The sequence below is a fragment of the Paroedura picta genome, chromosome 4 (assembly GCF_049243985.1).
Source record: "Paroedura picta isolate Pp20150507F chromosome 4, Ppicta_v3.0, whole genome shotgun sequence".
NCBI classification, from domain to species: domain Eukaryota; kingdom Metazoa; phylum Chordata; class Lepidosauria; order Squamata; family Gekkonidae; genus Paroedura; species Paroedura picta.
Genome location: NC_135372.1, coordinates 4897406 through 4922743, shown reverse-complemented (window position 1 = coordinate 4922743; position 25338 = coordinate 4897406). Strand labels below are relative to the sequence as shown.

The 25338-nt window shown below is 55.1% G+C and overlaps 1 protein-coding gene across 9 annotated transcripts in view; it reads right to left on the bottom strand.

Moving 5' to 3' along the window:
• The window catches only part of TMEM59L (transmembrane protein 59 like), a 74559-nt gene that overhangs the window by 25193 nt on the left and 24028 nt on the right, over positions 1-25338 (bottom strand). For 5 of the 9 annotated variants that reach the window (XR_013229902.1, XR_013229903.1, XM_077331617.1 and 2 more), the window contains 3 exons: positions 17988-18134; positions 15039-15177; positions 12640-12757 (listed from right to left, as the gene is read on the bottom strand). Coding sequence is in view for 7 of the 9 variants with exons in the window: in XM_077331617.1 (XP_077187732.1) it covers positions 12640-12757; positions 15039-15177; positions 17988-18134 (404 nt within the window). In the remaining 2 variants the exon portion in view is untranslated. The remainder of the gene's footprint in view (positions 1-12639; positions 12758-15038; positions 15178-17987; positions 18135-25338) is intronic. The other 4 variants (XM_077331619.1, XM_077331620.1, XM_077331622.1 and 1 more) reach the window with 1 other exon arrangement.

Here is a 25338-nt window from a genome sequence, read left to right as displayed (position 1 = left end):
TCTGCGCTGGGCTCCGAGCCCCAAGCTGAAGCCAGGCGGCCCCCCAAAAAACTCCCGTCATCTGCGCAGGGCTCCGAGGCCCACGATGAAGCCAGGCGGCCCCCCCAAAATCCCGGCTTCTGTGCAGGGCTCCGAGGCCCACACTGAAGCCAGGCGGCCCCCCAAAAAACTCCCGGCTTCTGCGCTGGGATCCGAGACCCAAGCTGAAGCCAGGCGGCCCCCCAAAATACTCCCGTCATCTGCGCAGGGCTCCGAGGCCCACGATGAAGCCAGGCGGGCCCCCCAAAAACTCCCGGCTTCTGCGCAGGGCTCCGAGCCCCAAGCTGAAGCCAGGCGGGACCCCCAAAAAACTCTCGGCTTCTGGCAGTGCTCCGAGCCCCAAGCTGAAGCCAGGCGGGCCCCCCCCCCAAAACTCTCGGCTTCTGCGCAGGGCTCCGAGGCCCATGCTGAAGCCAGGCGGCCCCCCAAAAAATTCCCGGCTTCTGCGCGGGGCTCCGAGGCCCACGCTGAAGCCAGCCGGCCCCCCCAAACTCCCGGCTTCTGCGGTGGGCTCCGAGACCCAAGCTGAAGCCAGGCGGCCCCCCCAAAATCCCGGCTTCTGTGCAGGGCTCCGAGGGCCACCCTGAAGCCAGGCAGCCCCCCAAAAAAACTCCCGGCTTCTGCGCTGGGCTCCGAGGCCCACGCTGAAGCCAGGCGACCCCCAAAAAACTCTCGGCTTCTGCGCAGGGCTCCGAGCCCCAAGCTGAAGCCAGGCGCTCCCCCCCCAAAACTCCCGGCTTCTGCGCAGGGCTCCGAGCCCCAAGCTGAAGCCAGCCGGCCCCCCAAAAAACTCCTGGGTTCTGCGTGGGGCTCCGAGGCCCACGCTGAAGCCAAGCAGCTCCCCCAAATCTCCCGGCTTCTGCGCAGGGCTCTGAGGCCCACGATGAAGCCAGGCGGGCCCCCAAAAAACTCCCGGCTTCTGCTCAGGGCTCCGAGCCCCAAGCTGAAGACAGGCGGGCCCCCCCAAAACTCTCAGCTTCTGCGCAGTGCTCCGAGCCCCAAGCTGAAGCCAGGCGGGCCGCCCCAAAAAAAACTCTCGGCTTCTGCGCAGGGCTCCGAGGGCCACGCTGAAGCCAGGCGGCCCCCCCAAAAATTCCCGGCTTCTGCGCGGGGCTCCGAGGCCCACGCTGAAGCCAGCCGGCCCCCCCAAACTCCCGGCTTCTGCGGTGGGCTCCGAGCCCCAAGCTGAAGCCAGGCGGCCCCCCCAAAATCCCGGCTTCTGCGCGGGGCTCCGAAGCCCACACTGAAGCCAGGCGGCCCCCCAAAAAACTCCCGGCTTCTGCGCTGGGCTCCGAGGCCCACGCTGAAGCCAGGCGGCCCCCCAAAAAACTCCTGGCATCTGCGCAGGGCTCCGAGGCCCACGATGAAGCCAGGCGGACCCCCAAAAAACTCCCGGCTTCTGCTCAGGGCTCCGAGCCCCAAGCTGAAGCCAGGCGGGCCCCCCCAAAACTCTCGGCTTCTGCGCAGTGCTCCGAGCCCCAAGCTGAACCCAGGCGGGCCCCCCCCCAAAAAACTCTCAGCTTCTGCGCAGGGCTCCGAGGCCCACGCTGAAGCCAGGCGGCCCCCCCAAAATCCCGGCTTCTGCGCGGGGCTCCGAACCCCACACTGAAGCCAGGCGGCCCCCCAAAAAACTCCCGGCTTCTGCGCTGGGCTCCGAGGCCCACGCTGAAGCCAGGTGACCCCCAAAAAACTCTCGGCTTCTGCGCAGTGCTCCGAGCCCCAAGCTGAAGCCAGGCAGGCCCCCCCAAAAAACTCTCGGCTTCTGCGCAGGGCTCCGAGGCCCATGCTGAAGCCAGGCGGCCCCCCCAAAATTCCCGGCTTCTGCGCGAGGCTCCGAGGCCCACGCTGAAGCCAGCTGGCCCCCCCAAACTCCCAGCTTCTGCGGTGGGCTCCGAGCCCCAAGCTGAAGCCAGGCGGCCCCCCCAAAATCCCGGCTTCTGTGCAGGGCTCCGAGGCCCACACTGAAGCCAGGCGGCCCCCCAAAAAACTCCCGGCTTCTGCGCTGGGCTCCGAGGCCCATGCTGAAGCCAGGCAGCCCCCCCAAAATCCCGGCTTCTGCGCGGGGCTCCGAGGCCCAAGCTGAAGCCAGGCGGCACCCAAAAAAACTCCCGGCTTCTGCGCGGGGCTCCGAGCCCCAAGGTGAAGCCAGGCGGCCCCCCCCAAACTACCGGCTTCTGCGCGGGGCTCCGAGGCCCACACTGAAGCCAGGCGGCCCCCCAAAAAACTCCCGGCTTCTGTGCAGGGCTCCGAGGCCCACACTGAAGCCAGGCGGCCCCCCAAAAAACTCCCGGCTTCTGCGCTGGGATCCGAGACCCAAGCTGAAGCCAGGCGGCCCCCCAAAAAACTCCCGTCATCTGCGCAGGGCTCCGAGGCCCACGATGAAGCCAGGCGGGCCCCCCAAAATCTCCCGGCTTCTGCGCAGGGCTCCGAGCCCCAAGCTGAAGCCAGGCGGGACCCCCAAAAAACTCTCGGCTTCTGGCAGTGCTCCGAGCCCCAAGCTGAAGCCAGGCGGGCCCCCCCCCCAAAACTCTCGGCTTCTGCGCAGGGCTCCGAGGCCCACGCTGAAGCCAGGCGGCCCCCCAAAAAATTCCCGGCTTCTGCGCGGGGCTCCGAGGCCCACGCTGAAGCCAGCCGGCCCCCCCAAACTCCCGGCTTCTGCGGTGGGCTCCGAGACCCAAGCTGAAGCCAGGCGGCCCCCCCAAAATCCCGGCTTCTGTGCAGGGCTCCGAGGGCCACACTGAAGCCAGGCGGCCCCCCAAAAAAACTCCCGGCTTCTGCGCTGGGCTCCGAGGCCCACGCTGAAGCCAGGCGACCCCCAAAAAACTCTCGGCTTCTGCGCAGAGCTCCGAGCCCCAAGCTGAAGCCAGGCGCTCCCCCCCAAAACTCCCGGCTTCTGCGCAGGGCTCCGAGCCCCAAGCTGAAGCCAGCCGGCCCCCCAAAAAACTCCTGGGTTCTGCGTGGGGCTCCGAGGCCCACGCTGAAGCCAAGCAGCTCCCCCAAATCTCCCGGCTTCTGTGCAGGGCTCTGAGGCCCACGCTGAAGCCAGGCGGCCCCCCAAAAAACTCCCGGCATCTGCGCAGGGCTCTGAGGCCCATGATGAAGCCAGGCGGGCCCCCAAAAAACTCCCGGCTTCTGCTCAGGGCTCCGAGCCCCAAGCTGAAGCCAGGCGGGCCCCCCCAAAACTCTCGGCTTCTGCGCAGTGCTCCGAGCCCCAAGCTGAAGCCAGGCGGCCCCCCCCAAAAAAACTCTCGGCTTCTGCGCAGGGCTCCGAGGGCCACGCTGAAGCCAGGCGGCCCCCCCAAAAATTCCCGGCTTCTGCGCGGGGCTCCGAGGCCCACGCTGAAGCCAGCCGGCCTCCCCAAACTCCCGGCTTCTGCGGTGGGCTCCGAGCCCCAAGCTGAAGCCAGGCGCCCCCCCCAAAATCCCGGCTTCTGCGCGGGGCTCCGAAGCCCACACTGAAGCCAGGCGGCCCCCCCAAAATCCCGGCTTCTGCGCGGGGCTCCGAAGCCCACACTGAAGCCAGGCGGCCCCCCAAAAAACTCCCGGCTTCTGCGCTGGGCTCCGAGGCCCACGCTGAAGCCAGGCGGCCCCCCAAAAAACTCCCGGCATCTGCGCAGGGCTCCGAGGCCCACGATGAAGCCAGGCGGGCCCCCAAAAAACTCCCGGCTTCTGCTCGGGGCTCCGAGCCCCAAGCTGAAGCCAGGCGGGCCCCCCCAAAAAAAACTCTCGGCTTCTGCGCAGGGCTCCGAGGCCCACGCTGAAGCCAGGCTGCCCCCCAAAAAATTCCCGGCTTCTGCGCGGGGCTCCGAGGCCCACGCTGAAGCCAGCCGGCCCCCCCAAACTCCCGGCTTCTGCGGTGGGCTCCGAGCCCCAAGCTGAAGCCAGGCGGCCCCCCCAAAATCCCGGCTTCTGTGCGGGGCTCCGAAGCCCACACTGAAGCCAGGCGCCCCCCCCAAAAACTCCCGGCTTCTGCGCTGGGCTCCGAGGCCCACGCTGAAGCCAGGCGGCCCCCCAAAAAACTCCCGGCATCTGCGCAGGGCTCCGAGGCCCACGATGAAGCCAGGCGGGCCCCCCAAAAAACTCTCAGCTTCTGCGCAGTGCACCGAGCCCCAAGCTGAAGCCAGGCGGGCCCCCCCCAAAACTCGCGGCTTCTGCGCAGGGCTCCGAGCCCCAAGCTGAAGCCAGTCGGACCCCCAAAAAACTCCCGGGTTTTGCGTGGGGCTCCTAGGCCCACGCTGAAGCCAGGCAGCCTCCCCAAAACTCCCGGCTTCTGCGCGGGGCTCCGAGGCCCACGCTGAAGCCAGGCGGCCCCCCAAAAAACTCCTGGCTTCTGCACGGGGCTCCGAGGCCCACGCTGAAGCCAGGCGGGCCCCCCAAAAAACTCTCGGCTTCTGCGCGGGGCTCCGAGCCCCAAGGTGAAGCCAGGCGGCCCCCCCAAACTCCCGGCTTCTGCGCGGGGTTCCGAGGCCCAAGCTGAAGCCAGGCGGCCCCCCAAAAAACTCCTGGGTTCTGCGTGGGGCTCCGAGGCCCACGCTGAAGCCAAGCAGCTCCCCCAAATCTCCCGGCTTCTGTGCAGGGCTCTGAGGCCCACGCTGAAGCCAGGCGGCCCCCCAAAAAACTCCCGGCATCTGCGCAGGGCTCTGAGGCCCACGATGAAGCCAGGCGGGCCCCCAAAAAACTCCCGGCTTCTGCTCAGGGCTCCGAGCCCCAAGCTGAAGCCAGGCGGGCCCCCCCAAAACTCTCGGCTTCTGCGCAGTGCTCCGAGCCCCAAGCTGAAGCCAGGCGGGCCCCCCCAAAAAAACTCTCGGCTTCTGCGCAGGGCTCCGAGGGCCACGCTGAAGCCAGGCGGCCCCCCAAAAAATTCCCGGCTTCTGCGCGGGGCTCCGAGGCCCACGCTGAAGCCAGCCGGCCTCCCCAAACTCCCGGCTTCTGCGGTGGGCTCCGAGCCCCAAGCTGAAGCCAGGCGCCCCCCCCAAAATCCCGGCTTCTGCGCGGGGCTCCGAAGCCCACACTGAAGCCAGGCGGCCCCCCCAAAATCCCGGCTTCTGCGCGGGGCTCCGAAGCCCACACTGAAGCCAGGCGGCCCCCCAAAAAACTCCCGGCTTCTGCGCTGGGCTCCGAGGCCCACGCTGAAGCCAGGCGGCCCCCCAAAAAACTCCCGGCTTCTGCGCGAGTCTCCGAGGCCCACGCTGAAGCCAGCTGGCCCCCCCAAACTCCCGGCATCTGCGGTGGGCTCCGAGCCCCAAGCTGAAGCCAGGCGGCCCCCCCAAAATCCCGGCTTCTGTGCAGGGCTCCGAGGCCCATGCTGAAGCCAGGCAGCCCCCCCAAACTCCCGGCTTCTGCGCGGGGCTCCGAGGCCCAAGCTGAAGCCAGGCGGCCCCCCAAAAAACTCCCGGCTTCTGCACGGGGCTCCGAGCCCCAAGGTAAAGCCAGGCGACCCCCCCAAACTCCCAGCTTCTGCGCGGGGTTCCGAGGCCCAAGCTTAAGCCAGGCGGCCCCCCAAAAAACTCCCGGCATCTGCGCGGGGCTCCAAGGCCCACGCTGAAGCCAGGCGGCCCCCCAAAAAACTCCAGGCTTCTGCGCGGGGCTCCGAGGCACACGCAGAAGCCAGGGCCCCCCCCCAAAACTCCCGGCTTCTGCGCTCGGCTCCGAGGCCCAAGCTGAAGCCAGGCGGGCCCCCACAAAACTCCCGGCTTCTGCGCAGGGCTCCGAGGCCCACGCTGAAGCCAGGCGCCCCCCCCAAAACTCTCGGTTTCTGCGCGGGGCTCTGAGGCCCACGATAAAGCCAGGCGTCCCCCTCAAAAACTCCTGGTTTCTGCGCTTGGCTCCGAGGCCCACGCGGAAGCCAGGGGGCCCCCCCAAAACTCGCGGCTTCTGCGCAGGGCTCCGAGCCCCAAGCTGAAGCCAGCCGGACCCCCAAAAAACTCCCGGGTTTTGTGTGGGGCTCCGAGGCCCACGCTGAAGCCAGGCAGCCCCCCCAAAACTCCCGGCTTCTGTGCGGGGCTCCGAGGCCCACGCTGAAGCCAGGCGGCCCCCCAAAAACTCCCGGCTTCTGCGTGGGGCTCCGAGCCCCAAGGTGAAGCCAGGCGGCCCCCCCCAAGACTCGCGGCTTCTGCGCAGGGCTCCGAGCCCCAAGCTGAAGCCAGCCGGACCCCCAAAAAACTCCCGGGTTTTGCGTGGGGCTCCGAGGCCCACGCTGAAGCCAGGCAGCCCCCCCAAAATTCCCGGCTTCTGCGCAGGGCTCCGAGGCCCATGCTGAAGCCAGGCGGCCCCCCAAAAAACTCTCGGCTTCTGCGCGGGGCTCCGAGCCCCAAGGTGAAGCCAGGCGGCCCCCCCAAACTCCCGGCTTCTGCGCGGGGCTCCGAGGCCCAAGCTGAAGCCAGGCAGCCCCCCAAAAAACTCCCGGCTTCTGCACGGGGCTCCGAGCCCCAAGGTGAAGCCAGGCGGCCCCCCCAAACTCCCGGCTTCTGCGCGGGGTTCCGAGGCCCAAGCTGAAGCCAGGCGGCCCCCCAAAAAACTCCCGGCTTCTGCGCTGGGCTCCGAGCCCCAAGCTGAACCCAGGCGGCCCCCCAAAAAACTCCCGTCATCTGCGCAGGGCTCCGAGGCCCATGATGAAGCCAGGCGGGCCCCCAAAAAACTCCCGGCTTCTGCACGGGGCTCCGAGCCCCAAGGTGAAGCCAGGCGGCCCCCCCAAACTCCCGGCTTCTGCGCAGGGTTCCGAGGCCCAAGCTGAAGCCAGGCGGCCCCCCAAAAAACTCCCGGCTTCTGCGCTGGGCTCCGAGCCCCAAGCTGAAGCCAGGCGGGCCCCCCAAAAACTCCCAGCTTCTGCGCAGGGCTCCGAGGCCCACGCTGAAGCCAGGTGACCCCCAAAAAACTCTCGGCTTCTGCGCAGTGCTCCGAGCCCCAAGCTGAAGCCAGCCGGACCCCCAAAAAACTCCCGGGTTTTGCGTGGGGCTCCGAGGCCCACGCTGAAGCCAGGCAGCCCCCCCAAAACTCCCGGCTTCTGCGCGGGGCTCCGAGGCCCACGCTGAAGCCAGGCGGCCCCCCAAAAAACTCCCGGCTTCTGCGTGGGGCTCCGAGGCCCACGCTGAAGCCAGGCGGGCAACCCCAAAAAACTCTCGGCTTCTGCGCGGGGCTCCGAGCCCCAAGGTGAAGCCAGGCGGCCCCCCCAAACTCCCGGCTTCTGCGCGGGGCTCCGAGGCCCAAGCTGAAGCCAGGCGGCCCCCCAAAAAACTCCCGGCTTCTGCACGGGGCTCCGAGCCCCAAGGTGAAGCCAGGCGGCCCCCCCAAACTCCCGGCTTCTGCGCGGGGTTCCGAGGCCCAAGCTGAAGCCAGGCGGGCCCCCCCAAAAAACACTCGGCTTCTGCGCAGGGCTCCGAGGCCCATGCTGAAGCCAGGCGGCCCCCCCAAAAATTCCCGGCTTCTGCGTGAGGCTCCGAGGCCCACGCTGAAGCCAGCTGGCCCCCCCAAACTCCCGGCTTCTGCGGTGGGCTCCGAGCCCCAAGCTGAAGCCAGGCGGCCCCCCCAGAATCCCGGCTTCTGTGCAGGGCTCCGAGGCCCACACTGAAGCCAGGCGGCCCCCCAAAAAACTCCCGGCTTCTGCGCTGGGCTCCGAGGCCCATGCTGAAGCCAGGCAGCCCCCCAAAACTCCCGGCTTCTGCGCGGGGCTCCGAGGCCCAAGCTGAAGCCAAGCGGCCCCCAAAAAAACTCCCGGCTTCTGCACGGGGCTCCGAGCCCCAAGGTGAAGCCAGGCGGCCCCCCCCAAACTCCCGGCTTCTGCGCGGGGTTCCGAGGCCCAAGCTTAAGCCAGGCGGCCCCCCAAAAAACTCCCGGCATCTGCGCGGGGCTCCGAGGCCCACGCTGAAGCCAGGCGGCCCCCAAAAAAACTCCAGGCTTCTGCGCGGGGCTCCGAGGCACACGCGGAAGCCAGGGGGCCCCCCCCAAAACTCCCGGCTTCTGCGCTCGGCTCCGAGGCCCAAGCTGAAGCCAGGTGACCCCCAAAAAACTCTCGGCTTCTGTGCAGTGCTCCGAGCCCCAAGCTGAAGCCAGGCGGGCCCCCCCCCAAAACTCTCGGCTTCTGCGCAGGGCTCCGAGGCCTATGCTGAAGCCAGGCGGCCCCCCCAAAAATTCCCGGCTTCTGCGTGAGGCTCCGAGGCCCACGCTGAAGCCAGCTGGCCCCCCCAAACTCCCGGCTTCTGCGATGGGCTCCGAGCCCCAAGCTGAAGCCAGGCGGCCCCCCCAGAATCCCGGCTTCTGTGCAGGGCTCCGAGGCCCACACTGAAGCCAGGCGGCCCCCCAAAAAACTCCCGGCTTCTGCGCTGGGCTCCGAGGCCCATGCTGAAGCCAGGCAGCCCCCCAAAACTCCCGGCTTCTGCGCGGGGCTCCGAGGCCCAAGCTGAAGCCAAGCGGCCCCCAAAAAAACTCCCGGCTTCTGCACGGGGCTCCGAGCCCCAAGGTGAAGCCAGGCGGCCCCCCCCAAACTCCCGGCTTCTGCGCGGGGTTCCGAGGCCCAAGCTTAAGCCAGGCGGCCCCCCAAAAAACTCCCGGCATCTGCGCGGGGCTCCGAGGCCCACGCTGAAGCCAGGCGCCCCCCCCAAAACTCTCGGTTTCTGCGCGGGGCTCCGAGGCCCACGCTGAAGCCAGGCGGCCCCCCCAAAACTCTCGGTTTCTGCGCGGGGCTCTGGGGCCCACGATGAAGCCAGGCGTCCCCCTCAAAAACTCCCTGTTTCTGTGCTTGGCTCCGAGGCCCACGGTGAAGCTAGGCGCCCCCCCACCCAAAACTCCCTGTTTCTGCGCAGGGCTCCGAGCCCCAAGCTGAAGCCAGGCGCCCCCCCCAAAACTCCCAGTTTCTGCGCTGGGCTCCGAGGCCCACGCTGAAGCCAGGCGGCCCCCCAAAAAACTCCCGGCTTCTGCGCAGGGCTCCGAGGCCCACGATGAATCCACGCGGGCCCCCCAAAACCTCCCGGCTTCTGCGCGGGGCTCCGAGGCCCACGCTGAAGCCAGGCGCCCCCCCAAAAAACTCCTGGCTTCTGCGCAGGGCTCTGAGCCCCAAGCTGAAGCCAGGCGCCCCCCCCCAAAACTCTCGGTTTCTGCGCAGGGCTCCGAGGCCCACGCTGAAGCCAGGCGGCCCCCCCAAAACTCTCGGTTTCTGCGCAGGGCTCCGAGCCCCAAGCTGAAGCCAGCCGGCCCCCCCAAAAAACTCCCGGCTTCTGCGCAGGGCTCCGAGGCCCACGCTGAAGCCAGGCGGCCCCCCCAAAACTCTTGGTTTCTGCGCGGTGCTCCGAGGCCCACGATGAAGCCAGGCGTCCCCCTCAAAAACTCCCGGTTTCTGCGCTGGGCTCCGAGGCCTACGCTGAAGCCAGGCGCCCCCCTACCCAAAACTCTCGGTTTCTGTGCAGGGCTCCGAGCCCCAAGCTGAAGCCAGGCGGCCCCCCAAAAACTCTCGGTTTCTGCGCAGGGCTCCGAGGCCCACGCTGAAGCCAGGTGGGCCCCCCAAAAAACTCTCAGCTTCTGCGCAGGGCTCCGAGCCCCAAGCTGAAGCCAGGCGGCCCCCCAAAAAACTCCCGACTTCTGTGTGGGGCTCCGAGGCCCACGATGAAGCCCGGCATCCCCCCCCAAACTCCCGGCTTCTGCACGGGCCTCAGAGTAGCCAAGGCAGCTCTCAATTGGTCTCTTGGCCCTGGACTGACACTCGGAGGGGCCAATCGAGAGCCTGCAGCTCCCGATTGGCCCCTTCGAGTTTTTATCACAGACTCGCCCCGCCCCTTTCTCCACCCACTTACCTCTTACTCCTTTATTCCTACCGCTCCCACGGGAGCAGTTTACAGATATCCAATATACCTTTTATTTGAACAGACACAATGCATATTCCAGATTGGATCAATGTTGGTCATCAAGGCAAATGCTCTCAAAATTGTCATATTTGGAGATACTACCAAACACCTATGCAAATCACAACCCTTTACAAATTGAATTATCCATAAAAGAGTTGGAATAAGGAGGTGGAGAATGAAAGATTACCTTCTAGATCAGTAGTGAAACTGCGGCCCTCCAGATGTCCATGGACTACAATTCCCATGAGCCCCTGCCAGCATTTGCCGCAGTTTCACTACCCCTGTTCTAGATGATCCAAAGACCCAACAAATATGTGAATCAAGTTTGCAAGAGTTTTTTCAGTTGAACAGAACGTCAGATGTTTCCTTGGCTACTGTGTGGGAAGCTAGTAAAGCCTTTATGAGAGGTATATTTATTCGCTTAAATATAACAGCAAGCTTCAGACGGCTCTCTTTACCCGAAGTGGACAAGTTGCTAGGTTCGGTTAGGGCGACCACTTGCCCACTTGATCCCTGTCCATCCTGGCTCTTCAAGGGAGGTGGCCAGAGGATAGGAGGCCAGCTCAGGGATATCATCAATCTCTCCCTGGATTCCGGGGAGTTCCCTGGGCAGCTGAAGGGGGCAGTGGTTCACCCTCTCCTGAAAAGATCCACGCTGGACCCTCTGGACCCAGACAGCTACCGCCCGGTGTCGCATTTGGCATTCCTGGGCAAGGTAGTTGAAAGGGCCGTGGCAGACCAGCTCCTGGTATTCTTGGAAGAAACTTCGGCACTCGATCCATATCAGTCTGGCTTCCGACCTCGTCACGGGGTGGAGACGGTGTTGGTCGCCCTGTTGGATGACCTCCGTCGCCAGCTGGATAGAGGCGGGTCGGCAGTGCTGGTTCTTCTGGACCCGTCGGCCGCTTTTGACACCATGGACCACGAACTACTGGTCCACCGCCTCGCCGAAACGGGGATACGGGGCACAGCTTTACGCTGGATACGCTCCTTTCTCCAGGACCGGACCCAGAGGGTAGCAGTGGGAGATGAGCTCTCGCGCCCCTACAGACTTCCTTGTGGAGTCCCACAGGGCGCGGTCCTCTCTCCCACATTGTTCAACGTCTTTATGCGCCCTCTGGCCCAGCTGGTGCGGAGTTTTGGGCTGGGTTGCCACCAGTACGCTGATGACACCCAGCTCTATCTCCTCATGGACGGCCGCCCGGACTCTCCCCCGGAACCATTTGCCAGATGTTTGGAAGCGGTGACAGAATGGTTCGAGCAGAGTCGCCTGAAACTCAACCCCTCCAAGACGGAGGTCCTGTGGTTGGGATGTAGGGGGCGGGAACAGGAAGCGCGTTTACCCACCCTGGGAGGGACGCACCTTACCATCGCGTCCCAGGCCAGGAATTTGGGTGTGATCATTGACGCCTCCCTGACCTTGGAGGCGCAGGTCAGAAGAGTAGCGGGCCAGGCATTTTTCCAGCTTCACCAGGCCCGACTACTAGCGCCCTACCTGTCCCCCGAACACCTAGCCACAGTGATCCATGCAACGGTCACCTCCAGAATAGATTTCTGTAACTCGCTCTACGCGGGCCTTCCCTTGTCCTTGGTCCGGAAACTCCAGCTAGTGCAAAATGCAGCTGCCAGGGTCCTCACTGGTACACCTTGGAGGGCCCACATTCAGCCAGTGCTGAGGCAGCTGCACTGGTTGCCAATTGCTGCCCGGATCCGGTTCAAGGTTTTGGTTTTAACCTTCAAGGCTTTACGCGAGTTGGGACCCGCATACCTGAGGGACTGTCTATCGCCCTATGCCCCCCGCAGAGCCTTACGTTCTGCGGGAGAAAATCTGCTGGTCGTTCCCGGCCCCAGGGAAGCGCGCCTGGCCTCGACCAGGGCCAGGGCCTTTTCGGTCCTGGCCCCTACCTGGTGGAATGAGCTCCCGGGAGAGCTGCGGGCCCTGCAAGATCTTCCATCATTCCGCAGGGCCTGCAAGACGGAGCTCTTCCGCCAGGTTTACGGTTGAGGCCGAGGCTAACATCTATGCCCCCCGGGGACCCGGGACCCGGGATTGAGATTGGGGATTAGTACCATCAGTATCCCCTCTCCATCTGCTTGTAGTAGGAGGGGGAGGTTGATTAGCCTATCTTTCCAGGTTAGCTTGCTAACCGATAATGTTATATTGTAATTGTTGTTGAGGGATTTTAATGGATTTTATTGGGGTTTTTAAAATGTTGTAACCCGCCACGAGCCGTAAGGGAGTGGCGGGCAATAAATCGAAAGATAATAATAATAATAATAATAATAATAATAATAATAATAATAATAATAATAATAATAATAATAATAATAATAATAATAAAGGGGAAAAACTAACTGAGATCTAAGAAAAGTTACAACAATTGGAAGATCTAAGAAAAGTTACAACAATTGGAATTTCAACATCAGCAACAACAAACAAGAAAGCTAGCAAAGTAAATAAAATTATTGAGAATACAAAGAGACAACATAGAGGTGGAGGAAATGAGGAAGAAGCTTGACTACCTCAAGCAGAAAAATTTTGAATGGGCAGATAAACCAAGGAAGTAGCTGGCAAACAAGCTGGCAAAGAACTTTTCAAAGCACAACGTATCTAAATTAAAATCTGAGGGACGAAATTATACCAAAGAAGCAGACATCGACTTATGTCTCACCAAATTTTTTCAAGGTATATATGAAAAATTGGAACAGAATAAGGAGCCTGCAAGATTTTTTCAAGGGATATCAAACTCTTCCCAAGCAGTCTTACTTGGACATGCAACCCAGGAAGTCATGTTCTGCTGACGGTGGGGTCTCCATCGGAGGGTGCCCTTTGGCTTTGCCTTTCAGTTCCTCAACAGGTGGTTTCTCCAATTTCTCCCGAAGACCTATGTGTGTGTGGGGGAGAAAATAGTTGTTTCACAAAAACCCACACATAAATGAGATAAAGAGTAGCTACTTTTTGCTGGCAAGTACCAGACACAAATACCTGGCCTGAATACCCCAGGCAAGCCCAATCCCGTCAGATCTCGGAAGCTAAGCGGCATCTGCCCTGGGAAGGGCAACCTCCAAGGAAAACCAGGTTCATAATGCAGGGGCAAGCATGGCAAAATCACCTCTGAATGTCTCCTGCCAGGCAACCAGACAATCTCATGATCTTCTGGATACATGACGTGCATGCCGTACATAAATTAATAGATGAATACCTGGCACAAAGGCAATCAATTTCACTGATCACAGAAACAACCCTGTAAAATCAGAGCAAAGGACCTCCTTGTCCAGCATCTGTTGTTCACCAGCAGATGGATCTAGCATGGGAGGTGAGGGTGGCCAAACTGTGGCTTACCAGATGCCCACTGCCTACAATTCCCATGAGCCCCCACCAACATGTGCTGGCAAGGGAATCGTAGTCCAAGGACTTCTAGAGGGCCACAGTTTGCAGTTAACATCTATCGATAGATCTGCCCTGCCCTGGATGGCCCAGGCTAGCCTGATCTCATGAGATCTTAGAAGCTAAGCAGAGTTAATCCTGGTGAGTGCTTTGATGGGAGATCACTACCAAGGATGTACGGAATCACTATGCAGAGGAAGGCAAAGGCAAACTGCCTGTTGCCCTGAAAACCCTATGGGGATGCCATTAAGTCTTTGCAGTGCTTATCGCCATTGTTAGAGCCCTCTGATCTTCCATAAACTTGTCCAGTGCCTTCTTAAAGCCAACTAATCTAGTCTCCACCAATCTCTCATGTGGCAGTGACTTCACCCAGTTATTTGTTGAGTGAAGAAAACTTGGTTTTTATACTCTGCTCTTCATTACCCTTCCTCTCCCCACAACAGTCCCCCTGTGAGAGAGGTGTGGCTGAGAGAGCTTCTGATAGAAGTGCTGTGAGAACAGCTCTAACAGGACTGTTGACTAGCCCATGGTCACTGCCTGTCCTGAATAAATTACTCACTGTCTTTATTGAATGCCCTCATATTCTAGCATTATAGGAGAGACAGAAAATGTCTTTCTATCCACTTTTTCCATGTATGGCCATATGTGGTCAGAGTCCTGTGTACCTCAAGGACTGTCTGTTTGTCTATACTTTCTGAAGAAGAAGAAGAAGAAGAAGAGTTGGTTCTTATATGCCACTTTTCCCTACTCGAAGGAGGCTCAAAGCGGCTTACAGTCGCCTTCCCTTTCCTCTCCCCACAACAGACACCCTGTGGGGTGGGTGAGGCTGTGAGAGCCCTGATATTCCTGCTTGGCCAAAACAGCTTTATCAGTGCCATGGCGAGCCCAAGGTCACCCAGCTGGTTGCATGTGGGGGAGCGCAGAATCGAACCTGGTATGCCAGATTAGAAGTCCACACTCCTAACCACTACACCAAACTGGCTCTCAAGAGTGACTTGTTCTATATATTCCAACAATCTGGTTCTCCCTGGCCTCAAAGAAATCCATCTGACCTTAACCAGAGCCAGAGCTTTCTCCTCCGTGGCCTCAACCTGATGGAATGAGTTCCCCGACAAGATCAAGGCCCTGGAACTCAAACAGTTCCATAGGGCCTGCAAAACAGAGCTCTTCCACCAGGCTTTTGGATAAGACCAGCAACGAGAACCTAGATCTGGCCCAATTGCTATGAAATGGCAACACCAATGGCCAAATGTCCCCCTCTGTGAGACCGTTCTCTATTATGTGTTATTCCAGTTATATCTCCTCTTTCATTTGATTACAAATGTTGCAAATGTTACAGTGTGTTTTTTCTATTCCTATGTTCCATGTATGCCAAGTAAAGGGTGGTATAAAAATTGAACAAATAAAATAAACAAACACCTATATTCCTGTCCCTCCCCTAGCCCAGGCCTCTTCTATTTGAACTGGAAAGCCCCAAATTCGTTCACTGTCCTCATAGGGAAGATACTCTCATCCTTTGACCATTTTTGATGTTCTTTTCTGCACCTTTTCCAGCTTGGCATCATCTGTTTTCAGATACGAAAACCAGAAACAAAATGGGATTTCAAATGCGGCCACACCGAAACATTAAGAAACTGAATATTAATTATTAGAATAGCAATTAGTGATTGCATATTCATGTTAAAAATGAATTTTAAACTATAAGAAATAAAATATGGCTGCAATGTAAATTTTTGATTTTTTGTTAGGGCTGTTACGATAAGGGTCAAGTCCCTTGCCTAACATCCCCACATCTTCATCTTCTTGACCTGTGTGAGGCTTCATGGTGTTCGAGTTCGAGACAGTCCAGGCTTTCTCTGACACCTCCGACTTGGGCGCCTGCACCTCAGGAACGGGGTACTCGATCTCCGGCTGTGACTGAAAACAAAAGAGGTGGGGCTGATTCTCAAGCCAGGCAACTATCCAGAGATTGTCGAGGCAATGGCACAGAATGGCTAACAAAAGAAGAGCTCCAGTATTGTACCTGCTTTTCACTATCTGAAGGACTCTCAAAACAGCTTACAAATGCCTACCCTTGCCCATGATAGACGACCTGTGAGGTAGGTGGGGCTGAGAGGTCTGGGAGAACTGTGACTGGCCCAAGTTCACCCAGATGGCTGCATGATATTTAGTTAAGTGGTCTAGATGTTCATTGGCCCCAACCAAATGCCTGGCGGAAGAGCTCCGTTTTACAGGTCCTGTGGAACTGGACCAGTTCTGTCAGTACCCTCAGCTTTTCTGGGAGCTCATTCCACCAAGTCAGAGCCAGGACAGACAAACCCTCCATAGACAAGGAGGCGTCAAAGTTCAAGCCCAGATACCTAGTGGTAAGCTATACGTCTAGGCAGGGCAGTGTTTTTTGGTGAAAGGCAATCCAGACTGAAAAAGCTGGGGAGTCAATCAAATTGGAAAAAATCTGTGTACACCTTATTTGTCGATCAAGTTTGGGGGATCCCACCCTTCAACAACTGTAAAAAATTCTTTATTATGTTTCCAATGGCTCAGATTCATATGGATGAATCAATTTTTCCATGTTACATTTGTCATTTTATATATGCTTTTAACAGAATGAAATAAACCAATTGTAGGGGCTTAAACAGCAACAAAAACTTTCCTCAACCTTTTTTTGGAGACTATTTCAACCAAATTCTGTTTGTCCAAATTTCCTTGCAATGATTTGAAATTAAGGTAAAGGTAAAGGTATCCCCTGTGCAAGCACCGAGTCATGTCTGACCCTTGGGGTGACGCCCTCTAGCGTTTTCATGGCAGACTCAATACGGGGTGGTTTGCCAGTGCCTTCCCCAGTCATTACCGTTTACCCCCCAGCAAGCTGGGTACTCATTTTACCGACCTCGGAAGGATGGAAGGCTGAGTCAACCTTGAGCCGGCTGCTGGGATTGAACTCCCAACCTCATGGGCAAAGCTTTCAGGTGGCTGCCTTACCACTCTGCGCCACAAGAGGCTCTTCAATTTGAAATTAGCATCCCCAAATTAGCATCCCCTGCAAACCTACTTTGGACCTGGCATGCGTGATCGAAACCTGGGTCAGGGAGGACAAAACAATTGTCCTTAAAGAGCTAACCCTTGCTGGGTTCTCAGTCCTCCATCAGTCTCTGACCACGGGGCAGGAAGGAGGGGTGGTAATCCTAATCCGAGAGGATTTCTCCTTCAGGGCTCTTCCTGCACCATCAATCCCAGGTGCTGAAAGTGTTGGCCTCGGGTGGGGATCAATCAAGAGCGTGGCCATCTGACCTAATGCACCTCCAGATGCCCTGCCAGCCCGACTGGAGGCGGTGGCAGCATGGCCGCTACACTCTCCCAGACTATTAGTTTTGAGGGACTTTAACATCCATGCTGAGCTACTGTACTCTAGAAATAGGCTGGACTTGGTGTCAGCCATGGCGACACTAGAGGTCTCGCAATTTGTCAGGCAGGCCACATCCTGGACCTCATTGTCGGCATGGGTTTGAACGTGGATCTGGTCATGGCAAATGCCATGCCGTGGTCAGACCACTATGCCCTGAAGGCTAAGGCTACTACTCCCTCCTCAGTTGGGTGCTGAGTTTGCCATCAGAGACTTATGGAATCAGTTGGATTCCTGAATGCTCTGCGGGACCCAATGCCTCACAACAACATCATGGAGGTCCCACATCTGGTCTGTTCTCTAACTGCATTGGCTACCAGGCCATACATGGTCTGGGCCCAGTGTACCTGAAGGACAACCTCTCTGCCTACGCCCCTCAAAGAGCTCTGTGCTAGGCCATCTCCAACTGGCTAGTGATCCCTGGCTCCAAGGAAGCCTGCTTGACCTCAACCAGGGCCAGAACCTTCTCTGGCCTGGCCCTCACCTGGTGGAATGAGCTCCCAGAAGAGATCAGGGCCCTAACAGAACTAAAACAGTTCCACAAAACCTGCAAAAGTGAGCTCCTCCACCAGGCATTTGGTTGAGGTTGTCCGAAACTAAACAGCATCTACTGGGCCCCCAAACCTCCCTTTCCTTGAACCCATATGACAGATCTGACCAATCCTGGGTCTGTTAGATTCTTTACTCTGTTAGAATGTTGTGTTCTTTGTTTATTGTTATTTTTATACTGTTACCTTTCATTCATTATAATCACTGAGTTTGATGTATTGTTCTTGTAACCGCCCTGAGCTTTAGGGGAGGGTGGTATACAAATGTAATAAATAAAAACAAATAAAATAAAAATGAAGATGCTGTGGTGGCATCTGCTGCCAAAGCAATGTTTTTAAAAATCTGCAAACCCAATCAAATCTCCCCAGGCCAATCAGAAGTCTTGCTATGCTATGCAAAAGACTAGCCCTACTCATTTTCCAAAAACATGTAATGGACATCATGCTGAGAATCCCTCAACAGTATAAAGTACTCGAAATATTGAATAAAAAAGTACTAAGAAGGGATGCTTTTATTGTAAAATGCCACAATTCCCTTCTTCCATATTTTGGCCAGATTTCATGTTGCCTCCAGTCTTGGTTACTCCACACCTGATACACACCAACATTTTCTTCCTCTATCTTTTGAGAGGCTCCCCCAGAACCTCTGTGTGCCTTGACTGCATAGCTCATCATGCTGTTCCTCCCAATTTTGGCCAACTCAGCTAGGGTAACCTCCACCCTGCCTCTGGGAGGCAGGGTTGTACCTTCACCTCCTCCTCCTTCTTCTCACCCACCTGGAAAACCACCACTTTCCCATCGTCTGACTGAAGGTAGAAAGTCCATGTGGAGGAAATGAAGCTTTGGGCTGAGCTGACGATGTCATTGCAGAAATTGGAGACCAGGTCGAAAACAGAGAACGAAGCCGGTTTTAGATCTGGAACCTGTCCCATAGGGGAAAGAAATAAACACACAATGTTACCTTATGTTGACTCAGACCATCGGCCCGTTCAGGCCAGTGCTGTCTATTCCAGGGGTGGCCAGACTGTGGGTCTTCAGATGTCCATGGACTACAGTTCCCATGTGCGCTTGCCAGTGTCTCAGACTGAGGTCTTTCACAACACCTACGGCATGGTCCTTTTAACTGGAGATGAACCTGGGACTTTAAGCATGCTTGGCAGATGCTCTACCACAGTGGTCCCCAACCTTTCTGAGGCTGGGGACAGGCAGGGCATCGGGCCACGCCCGCACATTGGGCCGCGCCTGCACTGGCCACGCCTGCACGGGCCACGCATGCGCGATGCACGGCCCGGCCCTGATTCCCTCTCCCCGCCCTCCCGCAGTAAGAAGCTTCCCGGGCCGCAAGCTTGCGGCCTGGGAAGTTTTTTACTGCAGGGGGGGCGGGGAGAGGGAGCCGCAGCCCGGCGCCATGGCCTTCGCGGCCCGGCACCGGGCCGCAGCCCGCAGGTTGGGGACCACTGCTCTACCACTAAGCCACAGCCTCTTCCCTCTCTGTGAGTGCTGTCTTACCTTTTAATGATACCCTATCATTAATATCTACTTGACAAGCTGTCCATGGCAGGTAACAGACCCCAAAAGATGGAAGAGATGTGACCTGGATGGCCCAGGCTAGCCTGATCTCATCAGATCTTGGAAGCGAAATTTGGCCTGGATTAATGCTCAGATGGGTAGGAAGTCCAGGGTTGCTATGCAGAGGCAGGCAATGGCAAGCCTCTGTTAACGTCTTTCACCTTACCCTACCCTTTTTAGTTGTGACTTCATGGCCCTTTACATAATAGGTGAAACAGCAATAATGGTTACTATAATTACTTTCTAAATACATCATTAACTTAGGGAACTCCCCTTACAAAGAAAATGAGAGGAAGACATAGAAGAACAGCTAAATGTGCCTCCATGTTCAGAGACAGTGTACCTCTGAATTCCAGATTTAATACTAGGCTTTTTCTTCAGCGTTTGCTTGTGGGGCATCTAGGTAGACACTAATCCAGCATTCTTCTTCTTAAGCAGTTCAGATTTCCATTCAGGGAGTGTGACTTCCCCCCTTTCTCTGGGCCTCCAATTGTTTCCCCAAATCTGTTCCTGGGGAACAGGGGACCACGAGGAACACCACGGAGTCAAACATCTTCCATAAGAAGAGGCGGGGAAGAAACCGTGAAAATCCTACCCCTCCCTGTGGAAATGCAGGGGTCCACAACTTGTGGCCCACAGGCTACATGCAGCTCCCAAACTCTTTCTGTGTGGCCCTCCAAACTGCTTGTATGCTGCTATCACCCCTCAGACCCATACTGTTCTTCCTGCCATCTACTGCTGTTCATCCTGTCCCTTTCTTGCAAAAAAGACAACAGCAACATTGTTTTGGAGTCCATGGTTCCTTCTGTCAGCCCCCTCTTGTTCTGACCCTCGATAATAGCATTTTGGTCATTCTAGCTCAGGCACCCAGACCACTCAGCTTTTTAACACCCCCACCCCCCTGAATTATGTTGAAGCTATATACGGAAGGTAAAGTCTCTGTGTGAATGGGTTCCAGAGATATCAGATCTGTTTTTGGAAAAAAGGCAGGAAAAGGACAGTGAAAGGGCTCGTATTTTTGCAAAAAAAGGATACAAAGTGTTTTGCATGCAGAACATTTCTAGAGGCTCCACCCATGAAAGCAAGTGGCTTCCAAAGTTACTGGTGAGGTTGCTGCTGCAAGCAAAAGCATTCTTCCTTCCACCACAAGAGCTGGTTGCTCTGACCTCTGACCTTGCTTGCTTCTGCCTCCTCCTTTCCTCACTCCAGCTAGGAGTCTCATATATTTCTGTGATTGCACAAGTCGGTGAGTAGCCCCTTGAGTACTCTCTTAGCAGGGAAGGTTATGGCGTTCCCCTCCTCGCATCTTCCTCCAGCCAAGTTCCCCTCCCTCTGGCTGCCATTTTACTTCTCATGACTGAGGCTTGGCTGGCAAGCAGTGATTTGTATGTGCACCCTGCATATAATCTGAAGCCAACGTAATGGCATATCCTCGGTTCCATGTGGAGGGCTACCCTCAGTCACTCTTTCTGTTTACTTGCCCCTTTTTGGAGGGTCCCCAATTTTTATCATAATAAAAGTAAAACATATTAGCAAGTGTATATTTAAACTTCAAGAAATAAATCTCATAGTATTCAATGTACTTAGGATTGCAACTCTACCATCTGATAGGCCAGATTCACAAAATGTTTTTCAAAAATTGTATGTAGCCCAGTGCTTCTGAGAATTGTAGTGGGTAGGGGGAGCAGGGGTCTCTTACAAAGAAAATAGATTTCTATTCTGGTCTACCTGATATATTTATAAACCTAAAGAAATTTGCTGCAGGTGTGTTCACAGTCTTCGGCACCACTTACATCCGTGAACAAACCTTTTCCAAGATGAAAATTGTGAAATCAAAGTGTAGATCAAGGCTTACAAATGAACTTTTACATGACATTTTAGAATCATAGAATTGGAAGGGGCCATATAGGCCATCTAGTCCACCCCCCTGCTCAACGCAGGATCAGCCCTAAGCATCCTAAAGCATCCAAGAAAAGTGTGCATCCAACCTTTGCTTGAAGACTGCCAGTGAGGGGGAGCTCACCACCTCCTTAGGCAGCCTACTCCACTGCTGAACTACTCTGACTGTGAAAATTTTTTTCCTGATATCTAGCCTATATCGTTGTACTTGAAGTTTAAACCCATTACTGCGTGTCCTCTCCTCTGCAGCCAACAGAAACAACATCCTGCCCTCCTCCAAGTGACAACCTTTCAAATGCTTAAAGAGGGCTATCATGTCCCCTCTCAACCTCCTTTTCTCCAGGCTGAACATTCCCAAGTCCTTCAACCTATCTTCATAGGGCTTGGTCCCTTGGCCCCAGATCATCTTCGTCGCTCTCCTCTGTACCCTTTCAATTTTATCGACATCCTTCTTGAAGTGAGGCCTCCAGAACTGCACACAGTACTCCAGGGGTGGTCTGACCAGTGCCGTATACAATGGGACTATGACATCTTGTGATTTTGATGTGATGCCCCTGTTGATACAGCCCAAAATGGCATTTGCCTTTTTTACCGCTGCATCACACTGCCTGCTCATGTTTAGTTTACAATCCACAAGTACCCCAAGGTCTCGTTCACACACAGTGTTACCTAGAAGCGTATCCCCCATCCAGTAGGCATGCTTTTCATTTTTCTGACCCAGATGCAGAACTTTACACTTATCTTTATTAAATTGCATCTTGTTCCCATTTGCCCATTTTTCCATTGTGTTCAGATCTCGTTGAACTCTGTCTCTATCTTCCGGAGTATTTGCCAGTCCTCCCAATTTGGTGTCAGCTGCAAACTTGATGAATAGTCCCTCCACCCCCTCATCTAGATCATTAATAAATATGTTAAAAAGTACCGGGCTGAGGACTGAGCCCTGAGGTACCCCGCTACTCACCTCTCTCCAGTCTGATGAAACACCACTGACAACAACTCTTTGAGTGCGGTTCTCTAACCAATTCCCTATCCACTTAACTATCTGAAAATCCAGATTGCAGTCCTTCAACTTATCCATCAGAATATCATGGGGAACCTTGTCAAAAGTTTTACTAAAATCCAAGTAAATGACATCAACTGAATTTCCCCGGTCCAGCAAACCTGTTACTTGGTCAAAAAAGGAAACCAGGTTGGTCTGGCAGGACCTGTTGGAGACAAATCCATGCTGACTTCCTTGGATCCCCAAATTGTCCTCCAGATGTTTGCAGATCGCTCCCTTTAATATCTGCTCCGTTATCTTCCCCACAACAGAGGTCAGACTCACTGGTCTGTAGTTTCCCGGGTCATCCTTCCTCCCTTTTTTGAAGATCGGAATAACGTTTGCTCTCTTCCAGTCCTCCGGGACATCTCCAGTCCTTAAAGAGGTTCCGAAGATGATGGACAAGGGCTGTGCAAGTTCTCTGGAAAGTTCTTTGAGCACTCTCGGGTGCACTTCATCCGGACCAGGGGATTTGAACTCATCCAGTGCAGCTAAATGCCTCTCGACAACCTCTCTATCCATGTTAACCTCCCACCCAGACACTATCCTTTGGCTACGGCCATCTCTAGATGTGCCTAAACACTCTGACCTGTGGCTAGGTGTGCCTAAACACTTTGACCTGTGGTGTTTTAAGAGTGTCTGTCGCAAACCTTGACTTGAATATTAATGCCCTGGCTAACAGAAAACAGCCACAAAATTCACACTGACTAGATAAGCATGTGTAGCTAAATAAACGGATTCCAGAGTTAAATATTGTTCCAAAATGGATTGCATTAAACATAACATTTCTTCATTTACCTTTGAGTGTTTACTTTTGATCTAAACATGTAGGTTAGTAATTTTGGTACATTTAGGTTTAAGATGTGGCCCTGTTTAGGCACTGGGCATGCTAATGCAGCCCCCGTTCGCCAAAATGTTGGGGACCCCTGATCTAGTGTATCCAAGCCAGGAAGTGTGAATATTCTCAACAATATTGTGGGGAGAATAAACAGTTCTAGCCTCTCCTCCATTTTTATTCATAGAAAAGGACTGTTGATATATGAATAGATGAAACTATATAGTCCATCAGTCCATCAAGGTCAATACTGTCTACTCAGACTGGCAGCAGCTCTCCAAGGTCTCAGGCTGAGGTCTTCTGCATCCCCTCCTTCCTGGTCCTTTAACTGGAGATGCTGGAAATAGAACCTGGGACCTTCTGAAGGCCAGGCAGATGACCTGCCCCTGAGCCCCAGCCCCTCGCTTACTTCCAAATGATTTCAGACCTCTCTTCCAAAAAAGTGATTTCGAGCCTCACTAATTTGGAAATGTATCAGGGACATTGAGTGGACTCTGTTTTCACTATGTAGCAGAATCAAACCAGGGTATCTTGAAGCCAGTCCCAGTTGAATCTGCGCTGCATCTAGCACAAAATGCGACCTTCAGCCAAATAAAATGCCGGGGGCATTTTAAAGACAGCATTCATTTTGCTGCCTCTCCTGACAATACCTTGAATAAAACTTTTTTGGTCCAAGGTGTCGCTGGACTCCAACTTTGTTCTGCTAGTTCAGACCAACACAGCGAACCACCTGAATCAACATTTACTTTGATATGATGAGACGACTGAAGATGGCGCCATAAAAAAGCTGGACTTCTGTTCAGCTCTTAAGCCATGCCGAGGGTCAGGAGCTTCTGCACCTGGCTGACCTGAGCAGATACGCAAATCTGCTCACCGGTCGCCCCAGGAACCGGGAACGGCATCCTGAGGGTCCTACAGATCCGTGGGGAGATAGGAGGACCGAACTCCCCGGATTAATAGCGGCCTGTGCTCAAGGTCACGATGGCGTCTTTGTCGCAAACAACTTTACAAGCTTGAAACGACCAGCTGACCTTACATTCTTCCCAGACCATCATTTACCAGATCGACAGGAGCAGAAGCTGACAGAAGCTGGAATCTGCAACAGTAAGAATTGAAAGCTTTCTGGCTATTCTCTCTCTTCTCCCACAAGCTCTTCCCTCCCCCCCCCCTCAACCAATTCACAAGCGAATTCCTTCTTTCGCCGAGTGAGAGACTCCCAGCTAATTATACCCATTAACCAAACAAAGAGAGTGCTTTGAAGATTTATTGGTGAAAGTTCAGTGGGGGAATTTGACTTGATACGGAGATCGACAAACTGATAATTTGGGATCGCTCGTGCTCCCGCGAGACCTCACGAGACTTTCTGTTTATAGTTTGTGACTGCCTAGAACTATGGAAGAATTAACTAAGGCACAGCTTTTCCATTTGTTATGCAAAGGAAACTCAAAGATGCTGAAAGCAGTCAATAAGCTGGAAAAGGAAATTCGTGGGACTAAGGGGGAGCTTTTGGATGGAGCCCATGGTCCGGAGAGACCAGCTGATGACGTAGCTCAGCTAACAATAAATCAAGTGAAACTTCAATGTCTGGAAGTTAATCAACTGGAGGGAGAGAGTGCCAGAGATGTAAAAACCCAAAGTACCTTTGAAGAACCTGGGAAAACAGATTCAAGGAAGGAAAGTACCGAAAACCTGGAAGTCTATTCAGAGCAGGAAATGATTTGGATCAGCAAAATAAAAAGAGTCTATTCAAAAGCGACAGCAACTAGGAAGCTATCAGGAGATATTCCTGTGCGACCAGAGAAAGAGATCCAGATTGACAAAGGATTCAGAGCCTCCTCAAAGGTGACTACAAGCAAGAATCAAGTAAGAGATTTCTTTGGCCCTGACAGAAGGACAATCAGAAACACTCTACTATGGAAAAAAACACAATTTCATTTTCTGCGACCACCTGAAAGAGGAGCTGAACAATGGAGTATTCTCCTGGCTTCCTGAGGGAAAAATAGCAGCAGTAATTTTTAGGACAGGTCCAATATATGAAGGGAACTGACTTTATATCATCTAAGACAATAATAGAATATATCCTTATAATAGATTATACCCTCCTATGTATCAACAACTACTTTGTTAAGAAAGATGGTAATAACTCCTAGATCAGGATTAATATGCGATGGGAATTGAATATGTATGTCAATATGTATGCTAAAAGAGGATGACAAACCATATTTCATAGGCATTAACAAGATGGCAGTAGTAATTCTTGGGTCAGGGCCAATTTATGAAGGAGACTGACCTAATATCATTTAAGATAATAACAGAATGTATTCTTATAACAGATCATACTCTCATATGTATTAACAATCACTTGGCTAAGAAAAATGGTAAAAACTTCTAGATTAGGAATAATATGTGATGGGAACTAAATATCTATGTTAAAAGAGATGGCAAACCATATCAGCTGGTCGCTTTTTCTTCACAATTTCTCTGTAAATGCTTTATATAATAATAAACAATAAAATTATTTTTAAAAAAAACATTTACTTTGATATGAAGAGCTGGGGGGTTTTGTACCCTGCTTTTTACTACCTTAAAGGTAAAGGTATCCCCATGTCTGACCCTTGGGGTGACGCCCTCCAGCGTTTTCATGGCAGACTCAATACAGGGTGGCCTTGCCAGTGTCTTTCCCAGTCATTACCATTCGACCCTCCTTATTTGGGAGATGTTGGGACTGGAAACAACAGCCAACTGCCTGCGCCAGCTGTCATGGCCCGCACCCGAGGAAGACGTG